The 17,705-nt window shown below is 48.8% G+C and overlaps 1 protein-coding gene across 5 annotated transcripts in view; it reads right to left on the reverse strand.

Annotated features, from left to right (window-relative positions):
• Nucleotides 1-596: 596 nt before the first annotated feature.
• LOC125431790 (zinc finger protein 420-like) overlaps nt 597-17,705 on the reverse strand; it is a 50,958-nt gene continuing 33,849 nt past the window's right edge. The window contains exons 1-6 of one of the 5 annotated variants that reach the window (XM_048494908.1): nt 11,049-11,263; nt 7,189-7,700; nt 7,009-7,057; nt 5,942-6,015; nt 4,574-4,700; nt 597-2,914 (exon numbers count right to left, since the gene is read on the reverse strand). In XM_048494908.1, the coding sequence (XP_048350865.1) occupies nt 906-2,914; nt 4,574-4,700; nt 5,942-6,015; nt 7,009-7,057; nt 7,189-7,605 (2,676 nt within the window). In that variant the 5' untranslated portion in view covers nt 7,606-7,700; nt 11,049-11,263 and the 3' untranslated portion in view covers nt 597-905. Of the gene's footprint in view, nt 2,915-4,573; nt 4,701-5,941; nt 6,016-7,008; nt 7,058-7,188; nt 7,701-9,803; nt 9,822-10,427; nt 10,445-11,048; nt 11,264-17,705 lie in introns of those variants that run through there. The other 4 variants (XM_048494909.1, XM_048494910.1, XM_048494912.1 and 1 more) reach the window with 4 other exon arrangements.

Here is a 17,705-nt window from a genome sequence, read left to right on the forward strand (position 1 = left end):
ATGGTTGGGCACAGGGAGAGCTGGGGCAGCCAAGGAGGGCCTTAACTCCTCTTGAGTGACCTCCAACTATCATGGTGAAGCTGGTGGCCAATTTTGAATGTTGTATAGATTTTTTGTGTGTCCTCATCTGCAACATGTTGTTCAGTTCTGATCACCACATCTCAAAAGGGAGACAGCAGAGCTGGAAAAAGTACAGAAGAGGGCAACCGACACACCCAGGGGCTTGGAGCACTTTCCCTGTGAAGAAACGATGCAGAGTTTCAAGGTCAGACAGGTCGATGAGACTTTGGAAAAGGGAAGATCAGAAACTGATTGGCAACTGGCAGAAATCTGCAAAATGGAAATCAAGAGATCATAGCATAAAGCAGCAGTTGTGCTCCCAGGGATTATTGGCACATTGAATGCCACACCCAAAAAACCCCTTGGAAGGCACTTGATTGAACCTGCCACACATGGACAAAATCTCCACCTATCAAGTACAAAAGGCCACATTGCTTGGATCCATATATGTACTCTGCTGATTCATTCTGGCATACTAGGTTCTTGGGAAGAATCCAATGCGTATGAAGGCCAACACCAGCTGAAGATCTAACAGCTGCAATTTCATATAATATTTTATTTATATTCCACCCACTCCCATGAACATGGGTCAGGGTGGATAACAGCAGGAATAACACACAACCATACAACGATAGTATCCCACTGAGAACATAATCATAACCTTAAGAAATTCTGCCGAACCAAAACACCACCATTTGACACAAAAACTCTAGACGACGATATTTGAAGTGGCTGATCTTAAGGCGGAAGATCTTGCAACATTGAAAACGTTTGTATGCTTTATCTCCTGTGTGAATTATCAGATGCAAAACACAGTTTACCATTTATATGCTTAACATCCTGTGTTAATTCTCTGTGCACTTTAATATATTTCTTTTGGGCAAACCTTTTCCAAATGGCCAAGCATTTATGTGACTACTCTCCCCTGTGTGCAATCGTTGATGGGTTTTTAGCTTGTCATTACGAGAAAAACTTTCTTCACAATTCAAGCATTTATATGGTTTTTCCCCTGTGTGGATTCGTTGATGAACAATAAGATGTGAACCATGAGTAAAACTCTTTCCACAGTGCAAGCAATGATATGGTTTTTCCCCAGTGTGGATTCGTCGATGACCAGCCAGGCTGTTAAGCCAAGCAAAGCTCTTTCCACATTCGAGGCACTTATATGGTTTTTCTCCAGTATGACAGCGCTGGTGGATAGTAAGCTTTGAGCTCTGAGCAAAGCTCTTTCCGCATTGCATGCATTTGTGTGGTTTGTCCACAGTATGGATACACTGATGGACAGTAAGGTGTGTTTTTTGAGCAAAACTTTTTCCACACTCCAAGCACTTATATCGTTTCTCCCCTGTGTGGATTCGTCCATGTACAGCTAGGTTGTTATTCCGAGCAAAGCTCTTTCCACATTCTAAACATTTATATGGTTTCTCCCCAGTGTGGATACGTTGATGGCTAGTAAGCTGTGAACTCTGAGCAAAGCTCCTTCCACACTGCAAGCATTTATATGGTTTCTCCCCTGTGTGGACTCGTTGATGGACAGTAAGCTCTGTATTTTGAGCAAAACTCCTTCCACACTCCAAGCATTTATATGGTTTCTCCCCTGTGTGGTAGCGTTGATGGCTAGTAAGCTGTGAACTCTGAGCAAAGCACTTTCCACACTGCAAGCATTTATATGGTTTCTCCCCTGTATGGATTCGTTGATGGACAGTAAGCTCTCTATTCTGAGAAAAGCTCCTTCCACACTCCAAGCATTTATATGGCTTCTCCCCAGTATGGTAGCGTTGATGGGCAGTAAGATGTGGATTCTGAGCAAAGCTCTTTCCACACTGTAAGCATTTATATGGTTTCTCTCCTGTGTGGATTCGTAGATGAACAGTAAGCTCTGTATTCTGAGCAAAGTTCTTTCCGCACTCCAAGCATTTATATGGTTTCTCTCCAGTGTGGCAACGCTGATGGATAGTAAGCTTTGAGCTCTGGGCAAAACACTTTCCACACTCCAAGCATTTATATGGTTTCTCCCCAGTGTGGATTCGTTGATGGATAACAAGTTGTGAATGCTGAGTATAGCTATTTCCACACTCCAAGCATTTATATGGTTTCTCTCCAGTGTGGATTCGTCCATGAGCAGCTAAGCTATCATTCCGAGCAAAGCTCTTTCCACACTCCAGGCATTTATATGGTCTTTCCCCAGTGTGGATTCGTCCATGAGCAACTAGGCTATCACTCCGAGCAAAACTCTTTCCACATTGTAGGCATATATATGGTTTCTCTCCAGTGTGGATTCGTAGATGGATTATGAACTGTGAACGCTGAGCATAGTTATTTCCACACTCCAAGCATTTATATGGTTTCTCCCCAGTGTGGATTCGTTGATGAGCAGCTAGCTTGTCACTCCGAGCAAAGCTCTTTCCACATTCCAGGCATTTATATGGTTTCTCGCCAGTGTGGACACGTTGATGGATAATAAGTTGTGAACTCTGAGAAAAGCTCTTTTCGCACTGCAAGCATTTATATGGTTTCTCTCCAGTGTGGATTTTTTGAAGGACAGTGAGTGGTGAACTCTGAGCAAAGATCTTTCCACATTCCAGGCATTTTTGTGTTTCTCCTGTTCTGAGTTGTGGATGGTCAGTAAGGTTTCCATTCCAAACTAAGTTCCCTCTATGTTCCAAGCATTTGTGAGGTTTCTCCCCTGTATTAAATCTTTGGTGTGGATCAACCACCTGGGATTCAGCAACCCAAGAAACAGAATATTCATTCTCAAGCTTCCACTGGGTTTCAGTGTTTCTTTTCTGCTGCTTTTCATCGTGCAGGCGGTGCTGTAGTTCTCCCATGGCCTTGCTCTGGAGACCATCCTGCTCTGGAATAAAGAGAAAAGACTGGTAAGACCTTCAAATGAAAGGAGAATCAAGTAAAGAAAACCATTAACAGGAATTACTTGAAGGAGAGACAAATCCTGCCCCTGTGTTAATCTGCTGCTGGTTACTCAGTAGAACCTCCATGTTTAGAGGCAGTCTCTCTCTGAAGAGAGATGTTTTGGATCTTATCTTATTCTTGTGAACCTTCCTGGGACTCTAGTTGACTCCTATATGAGACAGGATGGTGGACTAGAGGGACCTCTGTCCAGTCTGCTCCTTTATTTGAACACAGAATTTACTGCATTCACTGGAGACGACTTTGAAACAGAGCTAAACCCCCAGACTTTGGAGACTGAATCTGAACTCTGCACTCCCAGGTAGGTTTGGCCTCCCAGCCCCTGTGTTCAGTGGCCGTGAATACAGAGCTCAGGCAGGTGGTGAGTAGAGGCTGGGCAAGTTCAATAGCAGCCCCTCATCTGGGGAATATTCTCCCCATCCTTCCCTAGCCGCCCACAGCTCACCTGGAGCTTACCTGCCTACCATTTCAGACCCAGGGAAAAATATTTCTTTCCAAGTAGGCTTGAACTTGGGGGTTTCTCTGTTTGGGAGTTTCAGGAAAAGGCACTGGAGATCATATTGCAAATTTACTTTGGTTAATTTGGTCCTAGGGAGGAAAACCAGCTTGTGATTCATAGATTCCAGCAAAGCTGTTATCAAAAATCACAGCAACTTTAAAGTCTGCAGCAGCTACTGAATTACAGCAAAGCTGTTGCAAAAGATTACAGCAAATATAAAGTGACAAGCTTGGTAGACGAAGGGAATGCTGTGGGTGTAGCATGCCTCGATATTAGTCAAGCTTTTGACAAGGAGCCCCTTGATATTCTTGCAAACAAGCTAGACAAGGCTACTGTTAGATGGATTTGTAACTGGTTGAGTGGCTGAACACAAAGAGTGCCCACCAATGGCTCATCTTCATCCTGGAGAGAAGTGACTCGTGGGGTACGACAGGGTTCTCTCCTGGGCCCAGCGCTATTCAATATTTCTATCAGTAACTTGGATGAGGAGGTAGGGGGCATGCTAATCAAATGTGCAGATGACACCAAATTAGAAGAGGCAGCTAATAGAGTCAGAATTCAAAATGACCTGGACAGAGTAGAGAGCAGGGTCAAACCCAACAAAATGAATTTCTACTGAAATAAATGTAAGGTACTACACTTAGCCACAAGAAATGAAATGCACAGGTACAAGATGGGCGACACCTGGCTTGACAACAGTACATGAGAAAGGGATCTGGGAGTCTTAGTGGACCACAAACTGAACATCTATCAGCAGTGTGATGTGGCAGCCAAGAACGCCAATGTACTTCAGATTTGCATCAACAGGAGCAGAGTGTCCAAATCAAGGGATGTAATAGCACCTCCCTATTCTTCATTGGTCAGACCTCCCATGGAATATTGTGTCCAGTTCTGGGCACCACAATTCAAGAAGGATATTGACAAACTGGAACAGGTCCAGAGGAGGGCAACCAAGGACCAACTGAGACCGATCCAGCTCAGCTTCCGAGAGCTAACCAGATCGGGCTAGCCTGGGCCATCCCGGCTTCCTGGAAGGAGTGACTTCTGCTCTCAGCGTGTGTCAGTCAAGGGAAAGGAGAGCCTTACCCAGAGAGGCCACATTCTGACAATTGTCCTCCATGACGTCCCTGTGAAGCCTTCTTTGGTCCGGATCCAGCAGAGCCCACTCCTCCTCGGAGAACTGAACATGCACCTCCTCAAAGGTCACCAGGCCCTGAGAGCAGAGAGACAGAGAGACAACGGGAAAACCATATTCACGTAAGAATTCTTGCCCTTCCGAGGGTAATCCAAAAAGCACGATAACATGATGTTGATGTTCAGGATTCGAACCTCCATCAGACATTTTTCTTTTCTCTCTGGGGAGCAGGACGGATAGCAGCCAGGGGAAAGAGGCACAGAGAGACCCTCCCTGGCCTAGAGAGGGTGGGGGGAGCGCCCTGTAAGCAGTCAAAACCCTCCCCCGGCTCAGGCACGGGGGCCAAAGACTGGCACGAGGGCAAGGCCCTGCTCCCCACAAAATGGGTGTCCCTCGGGGACTTTTGGGATCTGACTTCTGTGCCAACCTTGGGCAGGAGGGCTGCTGGCCGCTGAGCTTTTCCACTGGCCCTGTGGGGTGCCTGGCTGGTGGACGGGGCTGGCTAACCCCCACTGCGTCACCCCAAGTTGATTTTGTCAGCAATCTGAGCACGCTATTACTTACCCTATCTGCACACATCATCAATCAACCAATCAATCAGTATTCAAGTATTCAGGCATTCTGTGGGGCCTTGATGACTCATCAACCCAAGAAAATCAATTCTTTGGCTTTCCTGTCACCTCCAAAATACTGGTCCTTTGGCCATCTGCAGTGAGTGAGTGAGTGAGTGAGTGAGTGAGTGAGTGAGTGAGTGAGTGAGTGAGTGAGTGAGTGAGTGAGTGAGTGTGAGTGAGTGAGTGAGTGAGTGAGTGAGTGAGTGAGTGAGTGAGTGAGTGAGTGAGTGAGTGAGTGAGTGAGTGAGTGAGTGAGTGAGTGAGTGAGTGAGTGAGTGAGTGAGTGAGTGTGTGTGTGTTCTGGATTGACGCATGCACTCCCACCTGGACGTGGGCTCTTCTCTTTGCTCCTGGGAATGCTGGCCGTTGCCGGCTTCCACACTGCCTTCCTGGGACGTCCCTTGGAGGCTGGTAACTGTCACCCTTTTCTCTGGGCCAGCTCCTCTTCGCTTCACGGGTGGGTGTGCTCATTGCCTGAGACACATTTCCTGTTCTTATTACGTAATTATTTAATGAAACTCATTTCAACTGCACAACAGTCTGCTCATTTAAGAGGTCTCACCAGGGAGAGCTCCTGATATACATCGGTTATGGATCCTAGATACCCTCCCTTGCCTTTTGCCTCCAGCTAATTCCTCCAACTAAAATGGAGACCACCTACTTAGGGTAACGAACCAGGGGCATGATCCACAGTTCTGCACTTACCCAATCAGGCTGCACGGGAGCCGCTTTGCCAGAAAGGGATGGCAAAGGATCAATTGCAGGTTTTAGGGCACCTCCTAGAAAGATAAAAAGGTAATTAGGTGGGATTTTATGTTTTCCTGGGACTTTCCATTTTAGTTCCACAGGGGGGACAAGATTCTCCCCGTCTTGGCTAATGGTCTCAACTATCCTTCCATCTTTATTGTGGATCGTTTTTTGCTTCGGATATCCCACCTTGTAATCCTCTGCCTGCCTGATGTTATATTTTCCAACCTGCTTCCTAACTGACTAAAGAGCCATTTAATAATTTGTATATTCTACCTTTATTCCCTGTTGGAAAGGCCCAGCACAAACAAAAATGTTATTGGTATTATAAATAATAAATAGATAATAATTTTTATTGATACCGTTTCCCCGAATATAAGACATCCCCAGAAAATAAGACATAGTCGAGGTTTTGCTGAAGTGCGAAATATAAGGCATCCCCCGAAAGTAAGACCTAGCAAAGTTTTTGTTTGGAAGCATGCCTGACGAACAGAACACAGAAAAATAAGACATCCCCTGAAAATAAGACATAGCGCATCTTTGGGAGCAAAAATTAATATACTGTCTTATTTTCGGGGAAACACGGTAGTAATAATTACAGAATATCATATTGATAGATTGGGGAGTACAGCGATGACATACTGCCAAATATTAGTTTTAATCTTGACATAGAAGTATGGACAGTTGCTACGGCAAAAGATCTCTGGAAAACTTGTGATTTTGTTATTCTTATGTTGGCCCAGTGCAATATGCTTTGCAATTTTTGCACTACAGCCACAGTTTTTTGACATTACTTGTCATCGCTTGAGTTTGGAGGCTGCTTTTGCTCGACTCCCTTCCTGTGTCTGTCCAATGGCCTGGCAGTGATTCAAATCTGGTTCTACGTTTTGACTTCCCAAATGAAACTTCTGATCTGAGAAGGGGGGAGCGGAGAATCGTTCCCACATGGGACCAGTGGGCATCAGAGCACCCCCACTACTCCCGAGGAGGCCGCCCAGAAAGAGCGTCACCCCTGTCAATCTTACCAAGAAAAGCTGCTCCGTGGAAAGGCCCCTGCGCGGTCTCCTCCTGCACCTGAAACAGAAGCAGAGATCCAAGAAAGGGGAGGCGGGTGAGAAAAGGGAGAAGGGGGGGTAGTCAGCCATGTGGCTTCCAAGGGTAACCTGAATCACATCCCCACGACTACACAGAGGAAACCCCCTCACCTGCCGGTCCTGATCCCTGTCCTGCGCCTGGCTCAAGAGGAAGCCTTCCGCCAGGGCCACCGCCTGGGAGCTGCTCTCCGGCCCGCATTCCCTGACCCAGCTCTGCATCTCCGGGGGCAGGACGGCCAGGAAGCGCTCCAGCACCACCAGGTCCAGCATCTCCTTCCTGCTGCGCCTCTCTGGCTCCAGCCACTGGCAGCAAAGGCGGTGGAGTCGGCTGCACACCTCTCGGGGCCCCTCCGCCTCCCGGTAGGAGAAGTGCCGGAAGTGCTGGCGATCCGCGTCTGGAGGGAGGACGCCCTGGTCTCCCGGGCTCTCCTGCATCCTCCCTTCCCAGAGTTCCCTTCTGTTTCCAGCCTTGGGGACATCCGAGTCTCCCCTGGATTCGGGGGCAGTCTGGACTGGTTCCCCCCTCATCCTCGTGTCCTCTGCAAAGAGCCTTCCACCTGCACCTGTCGCCTCACACCTGTGCCAGATTCACCTGTGAAGGCCCGTGTCAGGTCTGTGACCTCCTGCAAAGCCAAGAGTAACGGGTGTGGAGTTAGAGGCTGCACGCGTGAGTCTGGAATGATGCGTCTTCATGGGAGCTCTAGTTAGCGAAAGCTGCTCCGCAGGGCCTTCCCACGGAGCAGCAGAGGTGTTACCTCTGCTGTTAAAAGAGTCAAAAAGTAGCAGGCAGTGGCGAAGCTCCCACGGGGACATCCGGGGACAAATGCCCCGGGCACTCCCCGTGTGAGTCACAAAAACATCCGATTGTGCCCCGCCCCCTGCTCTGCCCAATTGTGCCCCTTTGTCATCGTCCTCCTCCTCCTCACCTGTTCTCACTCTGTTTCTCATATATAGAAAACTCACTCCGCTTGGTATTTATGTCTCCACTATCAGCGAACCTTTCATGTTACGGTGAGTCCCAATTTCATTTTACAGTTTCCCAGCATCCTCGGGGCATCTGAAAATCACTATTTTGTAATTTGCCCTCCTCCCTTTCTGCCCCTTCAAAAGGATATTTCCTCCAAACTGCCCCCCAGCACCCTCAGAGCCTGCATGCAAATGAGCCTTCTTCTCATTGGCTCCTACACGAAGCGGGCGGGAAACTGGCCAAGGGGCTGGGATGGAGCCAGAAGGAACGGTAAAGAGATCATGAAAATTGCACTGGTAAATTTTGAAAGAAAAGACGGCTTTCTACTTTCAGTTTAGCAGAGGCTTCACGAGGGGGCTAATCAAAACAAAAGCTAATCTGTGGCCTTTACCTGTTATTTTCTAGCAGAAGCACAGTATGATATCTGTGAACTGCATTTGAGGTCCATCTAGTCCAGCACTCTGCTACTCGCAGTGGCCCACCAGGTGCCTTTGGGAGCTCACGTGCAGGAGGTGAAAGCAATGGCCTTCTGCTGCTGCTGCTCCCGAGCACCTGGTCTGCTAAGGCATTTGCAACCTCAGATCAAGATCGGTAGCCATAGATCGACTTCTCCATAAATCTGTCCAAAGCTATCCAGGTTAGTGGCCATCCCCACCTCCTGTGGCAACATATTGCAGCTTTCCAGCACATTACAGTATATTTGGATATTAACCCAAATTGGATATTAATCCAAATATTTGGATATTAATCCAAATATTTGGATATTAATCCAGATATTTGGATATTAATCCAAATTGGCTATTATTTCTGGCAATGCTTGGGAGAAATGCAAAGGAATGAGTGGAGGGTAATAAAACATCATTCACAGCAGCAATAAAACATTTTGAAGGCATTTTGAAAATGCCAGTTTTTTTAAATCTCTGCTGTGTGCCCCTGACTGTGTTCTGATCTGTGAGTTGACATGTTCTATTACAGTGATGGCGAACCTTTTCGAGACCGAGTGCCCAAACTGCAACCCAAAATCCACTTATTTATCATAAAGTGCCAACATGGCAATTTAACCTGAATACTGAGGTTTCAGTTTAGGAAAAATGGTTGGCTCCGAGGCGTGCGTTACTCGGGAGTAAGCTTGGTGGTAGTTGTCAGCTTTGCTTTGAAGCAACCATGCAACTCTTCGAACGGGTGAATCATGACCCTAGGAGGGTTTACTCAGAAGCAAGCCCCATTGCCAGCAACCGAGCTTACTCCCAGGTAAAGGATCGTGCTTTAGTTCTTTGCATGAAAATTAGTGGGGTTTAACAACGCTTAACAGGGTTATCTGCACTGCTTCCCCAAAACTCGGTGTTAGGTTTAATGCTAATAATCGAGCCCAACGGCCCAGGCCAACCTAGTTGTATGTGTGTGTGTGTGTGTGTGTGCAATTTCCCCCCCACATGATGAACTCTGTTTGCGCGTGCCCACAGAGAGGGCTCTGTGTGCCACCTCTGGCACCCGTGCCATAGGTTTGCCGTCACTGTTCTATAATGTGACGGCCTGATGTAAAAAAGCGTTCTTTGGTTGTAGTGGGGGAGGGTGGCCTTTGGTCAAGGCCGGGGATGGTGGCTGCCCATATGGGGTAGCAGGATGGGTGGGCAGATAATGTCATTATTAGAATACCCATTTAGATCTCAGAGACGCTGGTTCAAACCCCCATCCTGCCACCGAAGCCTGCTGGGTGAATTGGTTTCAGTGACCACCACCCCCCCTCTGGCTGACACACCTGACAGAGCTCTTGTGGGGAGAGAGCAGAGAAAGGCAGGAGTCACTCTGGGTCCCCATTAGGAAGAAAAGTGGGGTACAAATGAGGTTCATAAAGATGGTGAGCAGGGAAGAGCAGCAGCAGCGCACAGAGCAAGCGTTGGCAGGTTCCCATCTCTTCCTCCTGGCCTTCCAAAAACCAAGCGGAGAGACTTCCTCGCGCGCTCACCCACCCTGCTTCATAAAAGCGCCCATGAACCAAGAACACGCTGTCAAAAGGCTGCATTGAGCAGCCGGGGAGCCTTGCGTGGGAGCAGGAAGCGAATTTCCCCAGGGGTGGGAAAGCTGGAAAGGGAAAGCTGGGGGATCGGAAGCAGGGCGGGGCCACTTAGGAGCCCCAGAAGGCCCCAATCCTGCCACGGACAACTGCAGAAGATCCAAGCAGCAGCTGGGCCTGTTCATGGGAACCAGTGGAGCCTCCATGGGGAAGAGGGAGAAGGAAGAGGGAGAAGGAAGAGGGAAGGCAGGCAGGCCAGATTGGGGAGTCTGAAGGGCCTCACGTCCTTTCAGGAGCTGAGAAGGTGAGAAATCTAAGTGGGGCACAAGTCTGAGTGGGGCAACTGAAGACCAGACCTTTGAAGGGCACCTTTTGCGCTGCAAACTCTGACTGCAAACTCTCCGGCCTCTCCACCTTTCCATGCTCTGCCTGCCCGGGATGCTCATTCAGAGCTTTTCAATCTGGGGGGTGTTTTTGATCCAGCTGGGCTTCTCCAGCCCCCCCCCCCCCCCCGGCTCCCCGGCGGCAGAAGCAATCTTTTCCAGATGGGGTTCGGCCCGCCTTTCTGCAGAGGCGTCCCAGGGGTCTGCGGCTGATCTGGGCGCCCCCCGACCCCGCCCCCGGGCTCAGCTCCCCGCCGGGGCCGGGGGGGGGGGGGTCCAGGCTGTGGCCAGAGGAGGGGCGGGGGGCGGAAAGTGGAGGTCCGGCTAGAGGAGGGGCCGGGGAAAGAGAGTCAAGCAGGGGCAGCCCCAGGAGAGGCGGGGCCAAGAGCGGGGGGGGGAGTCCCGGGCAGAGCTCAGCGGCGCCTGCGGGGAGAAGGGCGGGGCTCGGGGGGGGGCTCTGACCGCAACGAGGCGCCCCCGGAGGGGGGGTCAGGGTGCTCAAGGGGGCGAAGAGGGCGGGTACCTCAGGAGACCCCCACCCCTCCCCTCTTCCAAGCAGTGGGGGCCCCTTGGACCAGACAGGTGAGTTCCTCCCTGGGCTGCTCACCTGCGCCTCGGCCGGCCGCTCTAGCCGCACTCCTGGTTCGAGGCCCCTCTAGGAATCCAGACTCCTCCTCCCTTCAGCCTTCCTCGGACAACGGGGTCCCTCCTCCTCCTCCTCCTCCTCCGCAGAGGGGGCGCCCGTTTCCTCGCAAGGGCAGCAGCGGGGGAGGCAGCCAGCCCAGGGACCCCCCCCCCCCGGCTCGGGGCGTGTCGGGAAAAGACCTCCTCCTCCTCCCTTCTTCTTCCTCTTCCTCCTCCTCCCCCCCCCCCGCCCGGAGAGCCACCTGGCCGGGCTCACTGGCTGGAGCCACGCATCCCCCCCCCCGGCATGGGCTGCGCCCCCTCTGCTCTGGGGCGGGGCTTCGGGGAGGGGAGGGGGTGAGTGCCCCCCAGGGGTGCGCGGGGAGGGTCGCGCTGCACCGCCCAGGCTGCCTCCCCCCACCGGCTCTCTTGCGCACCTGGGGGGCCGGGGGCTGCACAGAAGACTCGGAAGCAGAAAATGCAGCAGAAACGCCAAGAGGATCAGGAAGACACGCGACGTGGAAGGGAACAATATATTTGCAGTCTTTAGGGGCGGCTATAGGGTATTTTAATGGGGAGAGCAGCAGCAGCCGCCGCCGCCACATCAAAGCAGTCCCGTTGCTGCTTAGAAGCAGAAATAGGAAAAGCAGGAAGTAATGGGGGAAAGAAGGGTGTAGAATAAGGTGAATTACCTAGTTTGTGCCAGCGTGGTATAGTGGTTAAGAGCAGAGGAGTCTGGGGAGATGGAATTGTTTCCCCCCTCCTCCACATGAAGCCTGCTGGGTGACCTTGGGCTAGTCACAGTTCTCTTTGAACTCTGTCGGCCCTACCTACCTCACAAGGTGCCTGTTGCGGGGAGGAAGGGAAAGGAGCTTGTCAGCTGAGTCATTACAGGACAGAAAGGCGGGCTGTGAATCCAAACTCTTCTTCTGCTCTTCTTCAGATCATTAAACATGCCTCATGGGGAACAGGTCAGGCTTCGGGCAGATTCCAAAGATTTGGCCCACCTATCAGGCCTAAGCAGTGGTGGGATCCAAACATTTTAGTCACAGGTCCCCATGGTGGTGGGATTCAAACAGTGGCGTAGCGCCAATGGGGCTGGGCGGGGCACAAAGGGGGCGTAGCCGGGCATTCCGGGGGCGGGGCATTAATAATTTCTCTGTTACTGCAAAAAACTCTTACTGTAAAAAAAAAGTTCCTAATTTCCAGCTGGTATCTTTCTGCCCATAATTTAAACTCATTCTAGCAAGTCCTATCTTCTGCTGCAAACAGAAACAACGACTTCTCCTCTAATTGACTGCCTGTCAAATACTTAATACTTTCAAATACTTAATTTTGTTTCTAGAAATCAAAAGAAGGAGACTTCCCTTAAACAAGGAACTTGACCATATTTCTAAAACATGTTTTTAAAACAGCCCAACAGGGAGAATTATCCCGTTTTCTACCTTCGCTAACCAGCCACAGAGGAAACGACAGGACTTGATGCCAACTGTGAAATCATGAGTGGTCACTACAGTTTAGTGAATACTCACCATCACCACTGTTTGTTAACTATATTCTGAAGGGCTAATACATTCAATACTCAAAATAGATTAAGACACAAATTCATTAAAACATGGATCCGATGGACCATTTCTACTGCATAGGCATATTCAACAGCTAGATATCAAGGCTACTGCCAGGATACACAGGTCATGACTTTTTAAAAAATTGAGTAAGCATTAGTAGTTAGTACCTTTAACCTTTCACTTATACAAAATGCTTTGTAATCCTTTAACCCCGTAAATACCTAAAATCAGTCATTAACACTCCCTTTTTATTCCTGGGTGACCTTGGGCTAGTCACAGCTTTCAGCCCCACCCACCTCACAGGGTGTTTGTTGTGAGGGGGGAAGGGCAAGGAGATTGTCAGCCCCTTTGAGTCTCCTGCAGGAGAGAAAGGGGGGATATAAATCCAAACTCTTCTTCTTCTTCTGTTTAAAGTAAAAAATAAACCAGAACATCATTCATTGTTTATATTGGACGTCATGTGACTTGCATAGAACGCTGTAATTTTTATGTAACTTATGTATTTATTGATTGATTGATTTTAAATGTAACTGATATTGCTGTATTGTTTATGACGCTTGTTGTCCACCGCCCAGAGCCCTTAGGGGATGGGGCGGTCTACAAATATAATAATAAAATAAAATAATAAAAATAAAATAAATTGTGAACTAGAATTCGCAATCCATACTGTATATTCTGCAAATATTTCACATGAATTAATCCAGGATTAGAGACACAGATTAGCATAACATTCTCACATTCAGGAATACAGAGCTTTTAAGTGGCCAAGCATCGTGGTAAATCACAATTTATCATAAAATGAACAGACAGTGCACCAAAATAAATAGCCTACCAAGCAAGTAAAGAGTCCCCTGGACCCAACAGTATTTAAAGGGTCCCTCCTCTTACTAGCCGGCAAGCTCCGGCTACGAGAAAGAAGAAGAGAGGGAGAGGCGAGGGGGTTGATAGCAGAATTTGAGCGGTGCTACTCAGAGTAGAACTAGTGGTCTTGTACAGCACACTCCCACCTTCATGAAGTAAACTCCACACAGCTATGTCATTCATAAGAAGGCTTTTATCATCAAGTTGCTCTATGTACAAGTAACTATATACAACATAGAATATTCAGCAGTCAAACAAAGTGCTTCGCCAAACACCTGTTTCCCTAAGGAACATCGATACAGTATAATACAATTGCTTTTATACATGGCTCAACCAATCACGGTAAAGGTCACTTGGAACAGGTTAGAACTGGTTTGTTAGCTGTCAGATCAGTCTCATGCTGGATAGGATATGATCACTCTAACTGTCATGACACCCCTTCTCATATCCTAGGAAGCAGTCATTACATACAATTACAAATATTTACAAAGACAAGTTACATAAGTACATTGACAATACCTAACAATGGCAACATTCGTTCAAACTTCAGTTCTGGTACTGCTTTGGTAAACAAATCAGCTTGATTGTTTTCACTTTCAATATAAGACAAAGAAATTGTTTTATTTTGCACCATTTGCTTTACATTTTGGTACCTAACACCAATGTATTTTGTTCTTGTTCTCATGCTTTCTGTTTCAGCTAAACTTATACAAGTTTGTGAATCATCTTGGATGACTACAGGTTCTACACATTGCACCTTCAATTGCTTCATCCATTGCAACTCTGTGCATGTCTCAGATAACGCACAATACTCTGCCTCAGATGTTGACAAGGCAGTTGTTGTCTGTTTTCTCGATCTCCACACTACAAGAACATCAGCATATTTAATAAGATAACCTGTGCAGGACTTACTTTCAGAATCATCTGCAAAAGAACTATCTGCTGCAGCTGTTAACACTTGGGTTTTGTTTGGAGCTATCACCAAGCAAAAATGCTGTGTACCTTTTAGATAACGAATGACACGTTTCACACCTTGCCAAGCACGTAGTGTGGGTTTAGACACAAGTCTGCTTAAGTAGCTAACAGCAAACATTATATCTGGTCTTGTCCAGTTTGCCAAATGGGCCAAACTTCCAATGACAGAACGATATAATCCAGGATTATCAAAAGAAACATCAGAATCTTTCTTTCCTTTAGTGAACTCAGTAGACATGGGTGTCTTTGCTACCTTGGCTTTCTCTAAGCCAGTACTCACTATGAGTTCTTCAATTTTGTCTTTCTGACTTAGCAGCAAGGTTCCTTCTGCTGTTTTAGTTATGCTAATACCTAGATAGGTTTTCAGGTAGCCTAGGTCTTTCACCTGAAATGTCTTCCTCAAACTGTCATAGACATCAGTGATTTGAGCATCAGTTAAGGCTGTAACACACATGTCATCTACGTAAACAATTATGATGACTTGCTCTTGGCCTTCACCTTTAGTATAAACACAAGGATCCGCAACACTTCGTTGAAAACCTAGCTTACACAAACCATCATGCAAACACTGATTCCAATTTGTAGTCGTGCCGCGAGGTCAGCGTAAGAACGAGACGAGACGCGGTGATTTCATCTGGTGGAGAGCGCCAGCAACGGGAGCACGGGTTTCCGTGTTCCAGGCGACTCTGCCGCGTGCTGGTTCCTGGCACCTTTTATTATGATTCTAGCGGGGGCGTGTAGAAGGGCGGAACGGGGGGAATTCCGGGAGAGCGGGAGAGCGGGAGACTGAGAGATCATCATGTGATGCATGATCTCACCTGGCTGCTACGTGCGGAGAGGAGCATCAGCGTCTGGGCCTAATCCTCACCTGGGGGCAAGACCATTGTCCCTTTGTCCGGGACACCCGGTGGTTGTGAGCCAGGTAGTTCGTGACCTGTGACTCATCGGGGGATGAGGGGTGGGGGAGCGGTGCTACCAGAAGGCCGTAGGAGCGCCGGTGTGCCAGCGCTCTACTTACGGTGCTGCTGGGTCAGCAGTGCATCCCTACATCTCCTCCTTTTTTACATTTAGAAGGGAGGCCGAAATGTTAGGGGGCGATTTAAAGGGACGCTCACCTCCTCCGCCGTTTGGCCAAGCTGGCCGAGCTGTTTGTGCAACATTAGAACTTGGTTGCGATGTAAGGGAAAGTCAAAGGGTTTCTTGCACACGTTACAGGCAAAAGTAGATATGCATCGAGCAAGGCAAACTCCAATAATAAAGCATACAATCAAACCAATGCAGAATTGAACAGTAGTACAGTATCTGGCAACTCATGCACTTTCATATGAATCAACAATGACAAACAATCAATGGCGGCACGATTAGAATTGGTGGACTTCGCAAGGGCACAGGCCAGAACGGCCGATAGTCTTGGTGTTACAGGAAATAAGTCCGGGGATTCCCACAAAGGGAAGTCGCGAGGGAAACATACTCGCCTTGGCTAGAGCCGCCCTGCCGCCCGGCAAAGGGGGAGAAGGGAAGGGGGAGCGACGGGGCGGCGTGGGCTTCCAGGGTGGAGCCTGAGGCAGGACGATGGTGAGGCGGCAGCAGAGAGTTCCGGCAGACAGATGCAACAACAACAAATAACATAACTTCTAAGATTAAAGCATGCAATAACTTCCATGATCAGCTGGGTTACAGTACTCAATAATTCCTTTGGAGGTCGGCTCCAAAGGGCATCATGTAGATGGAAACAATAAACATAGCTAAACAATACAAAGGCTAGGTGATGAAAGGAAAAAGGGGGGCAGCCCATGGCTGCATAAATGTCCAATGCACGGCTCTTGTTGTTTGGCCACCAAAGCCTTTAGAGCGATGGTGGTAGAGTCCATGGATTTCTCAAGAACGTAGAGAGAGAGTTACTGATAGTCTTTAGCATTGCAAGTTCAGTGACTCTCACGAGCAAGGCTGCGAGAGAAGGCATGTTCCGATAACAATCAGGTGGCTGGAAACAGCGGAGAGTTCCAAAGGTTAGCCTATCAGGAATGTTCCTGGCTGCAACTTCAAACTCCAGCCAGGGGGCAGCAGAGAGGGAGAGAGAATGGTGGCTGTAGATGAGGAGCAGCGACACACAGCGTCAACCTCTGAGCCATAGCTGGCCCAGGCTGCCATTCCCCCGGGGGGGGGGGGCAGCGAGGGTTGCGATCTCCGTGGAAAAATGGGTGTACTGGTTCCAGAGAGGTCCCTCCCATCTTGGCCCAGGCTGGGGGGTGATCGGGCTCTCTCAACAGGGCGGCGGGGTCGGATCCTCCAGGGAGGCCCCGCTCCATCTCCGGGATGGGGCTGGCCTGGCATGGCGAGCTGGACTCCTGTATGGAAGAGAAAAGACAAGCAATGCTTTTCCCCCAGGGGTTTTGCGTGCTGGCTGAGTTAGTTCTTATAGATGACAATGGAAAGCCGGAGCCCTGAGTGGGGGGGGTGGGCAATTTTTTTATAGATAGAGAATAGAGAAGAGTACTTTGGATATGGTAGTACTTTGGATATGGTCTGCTGGATGAGACCTTGATTGGGTCGAGATGGGGGGGGGAACTACTCCCCTTTCTTTCGTTTGTTTTGGCCAAGCTTTCCTTAGGTGCAGTTGGCCCATTCCGACAACGATCACTTGCAACATTCAAGGCGTTAAGAGACACAAGGCAGAGAATTGCCCGAAGGCTTAGGAGAAGGGAGAGGTCACACGCAGGTCGGGTGTTTGTTTGTAAAACAATCCCATTCACCGTCCAAGGTGTGGGTTTTTTGCAAAGCAACTTAAACAATTCACAATTATAGTCATATCGTAATATAGCAATCCATAGGAAAGATTTAGAGAAAGATGCAAAGAAAACAGTTCCTGGGCTTGAGGTTTGATCACACGAGCAACTTGAAACCCTTTTCAAATCCTAGGTGTTGAGGTGGTGAGTCAGCCCATTTGAGAGAATGCAAAGGGTACGTAGAAGGAAAGGAGGGGGGGGTTGGAAGTTAACTCTACCTTCCCCTCCTGTAAGGAGACTCTGGCCGGTTTGAACTCGCTTCCTACCTTCACAGCGGAGGCTGTGTAAGGTAGGTGTGGCTGAGAGAGCCCCCAGGCACTGTGACTAGCCGGGGGGGGGGGCACTCAGCAGAAAATGTGGGAGCACGGAAATAATTCTGGCTCCACATACAAACCTGTGCTACGCCAATGTGGCAGTGTAGGCTCAGGTAGACAAAGGAAAAGGTTCTCA

This window comes from Sphaerodactylus townsendi, linkage group LG04 (assembly GCF_021028975.2).
Source record: "Sphaerodactylus townsendi isolate TG3544 linkage group LG04, MPM_Stown_v2.3, whole genome shotgun sequence".
NCBI classification, from domain to species: Eukaryota; Metazoa; Chordata; class Lepidosauria; order Squamata; family Sphaerodactylidae; genus Sphaerodactylus; species Sphaerodactylus townsendi.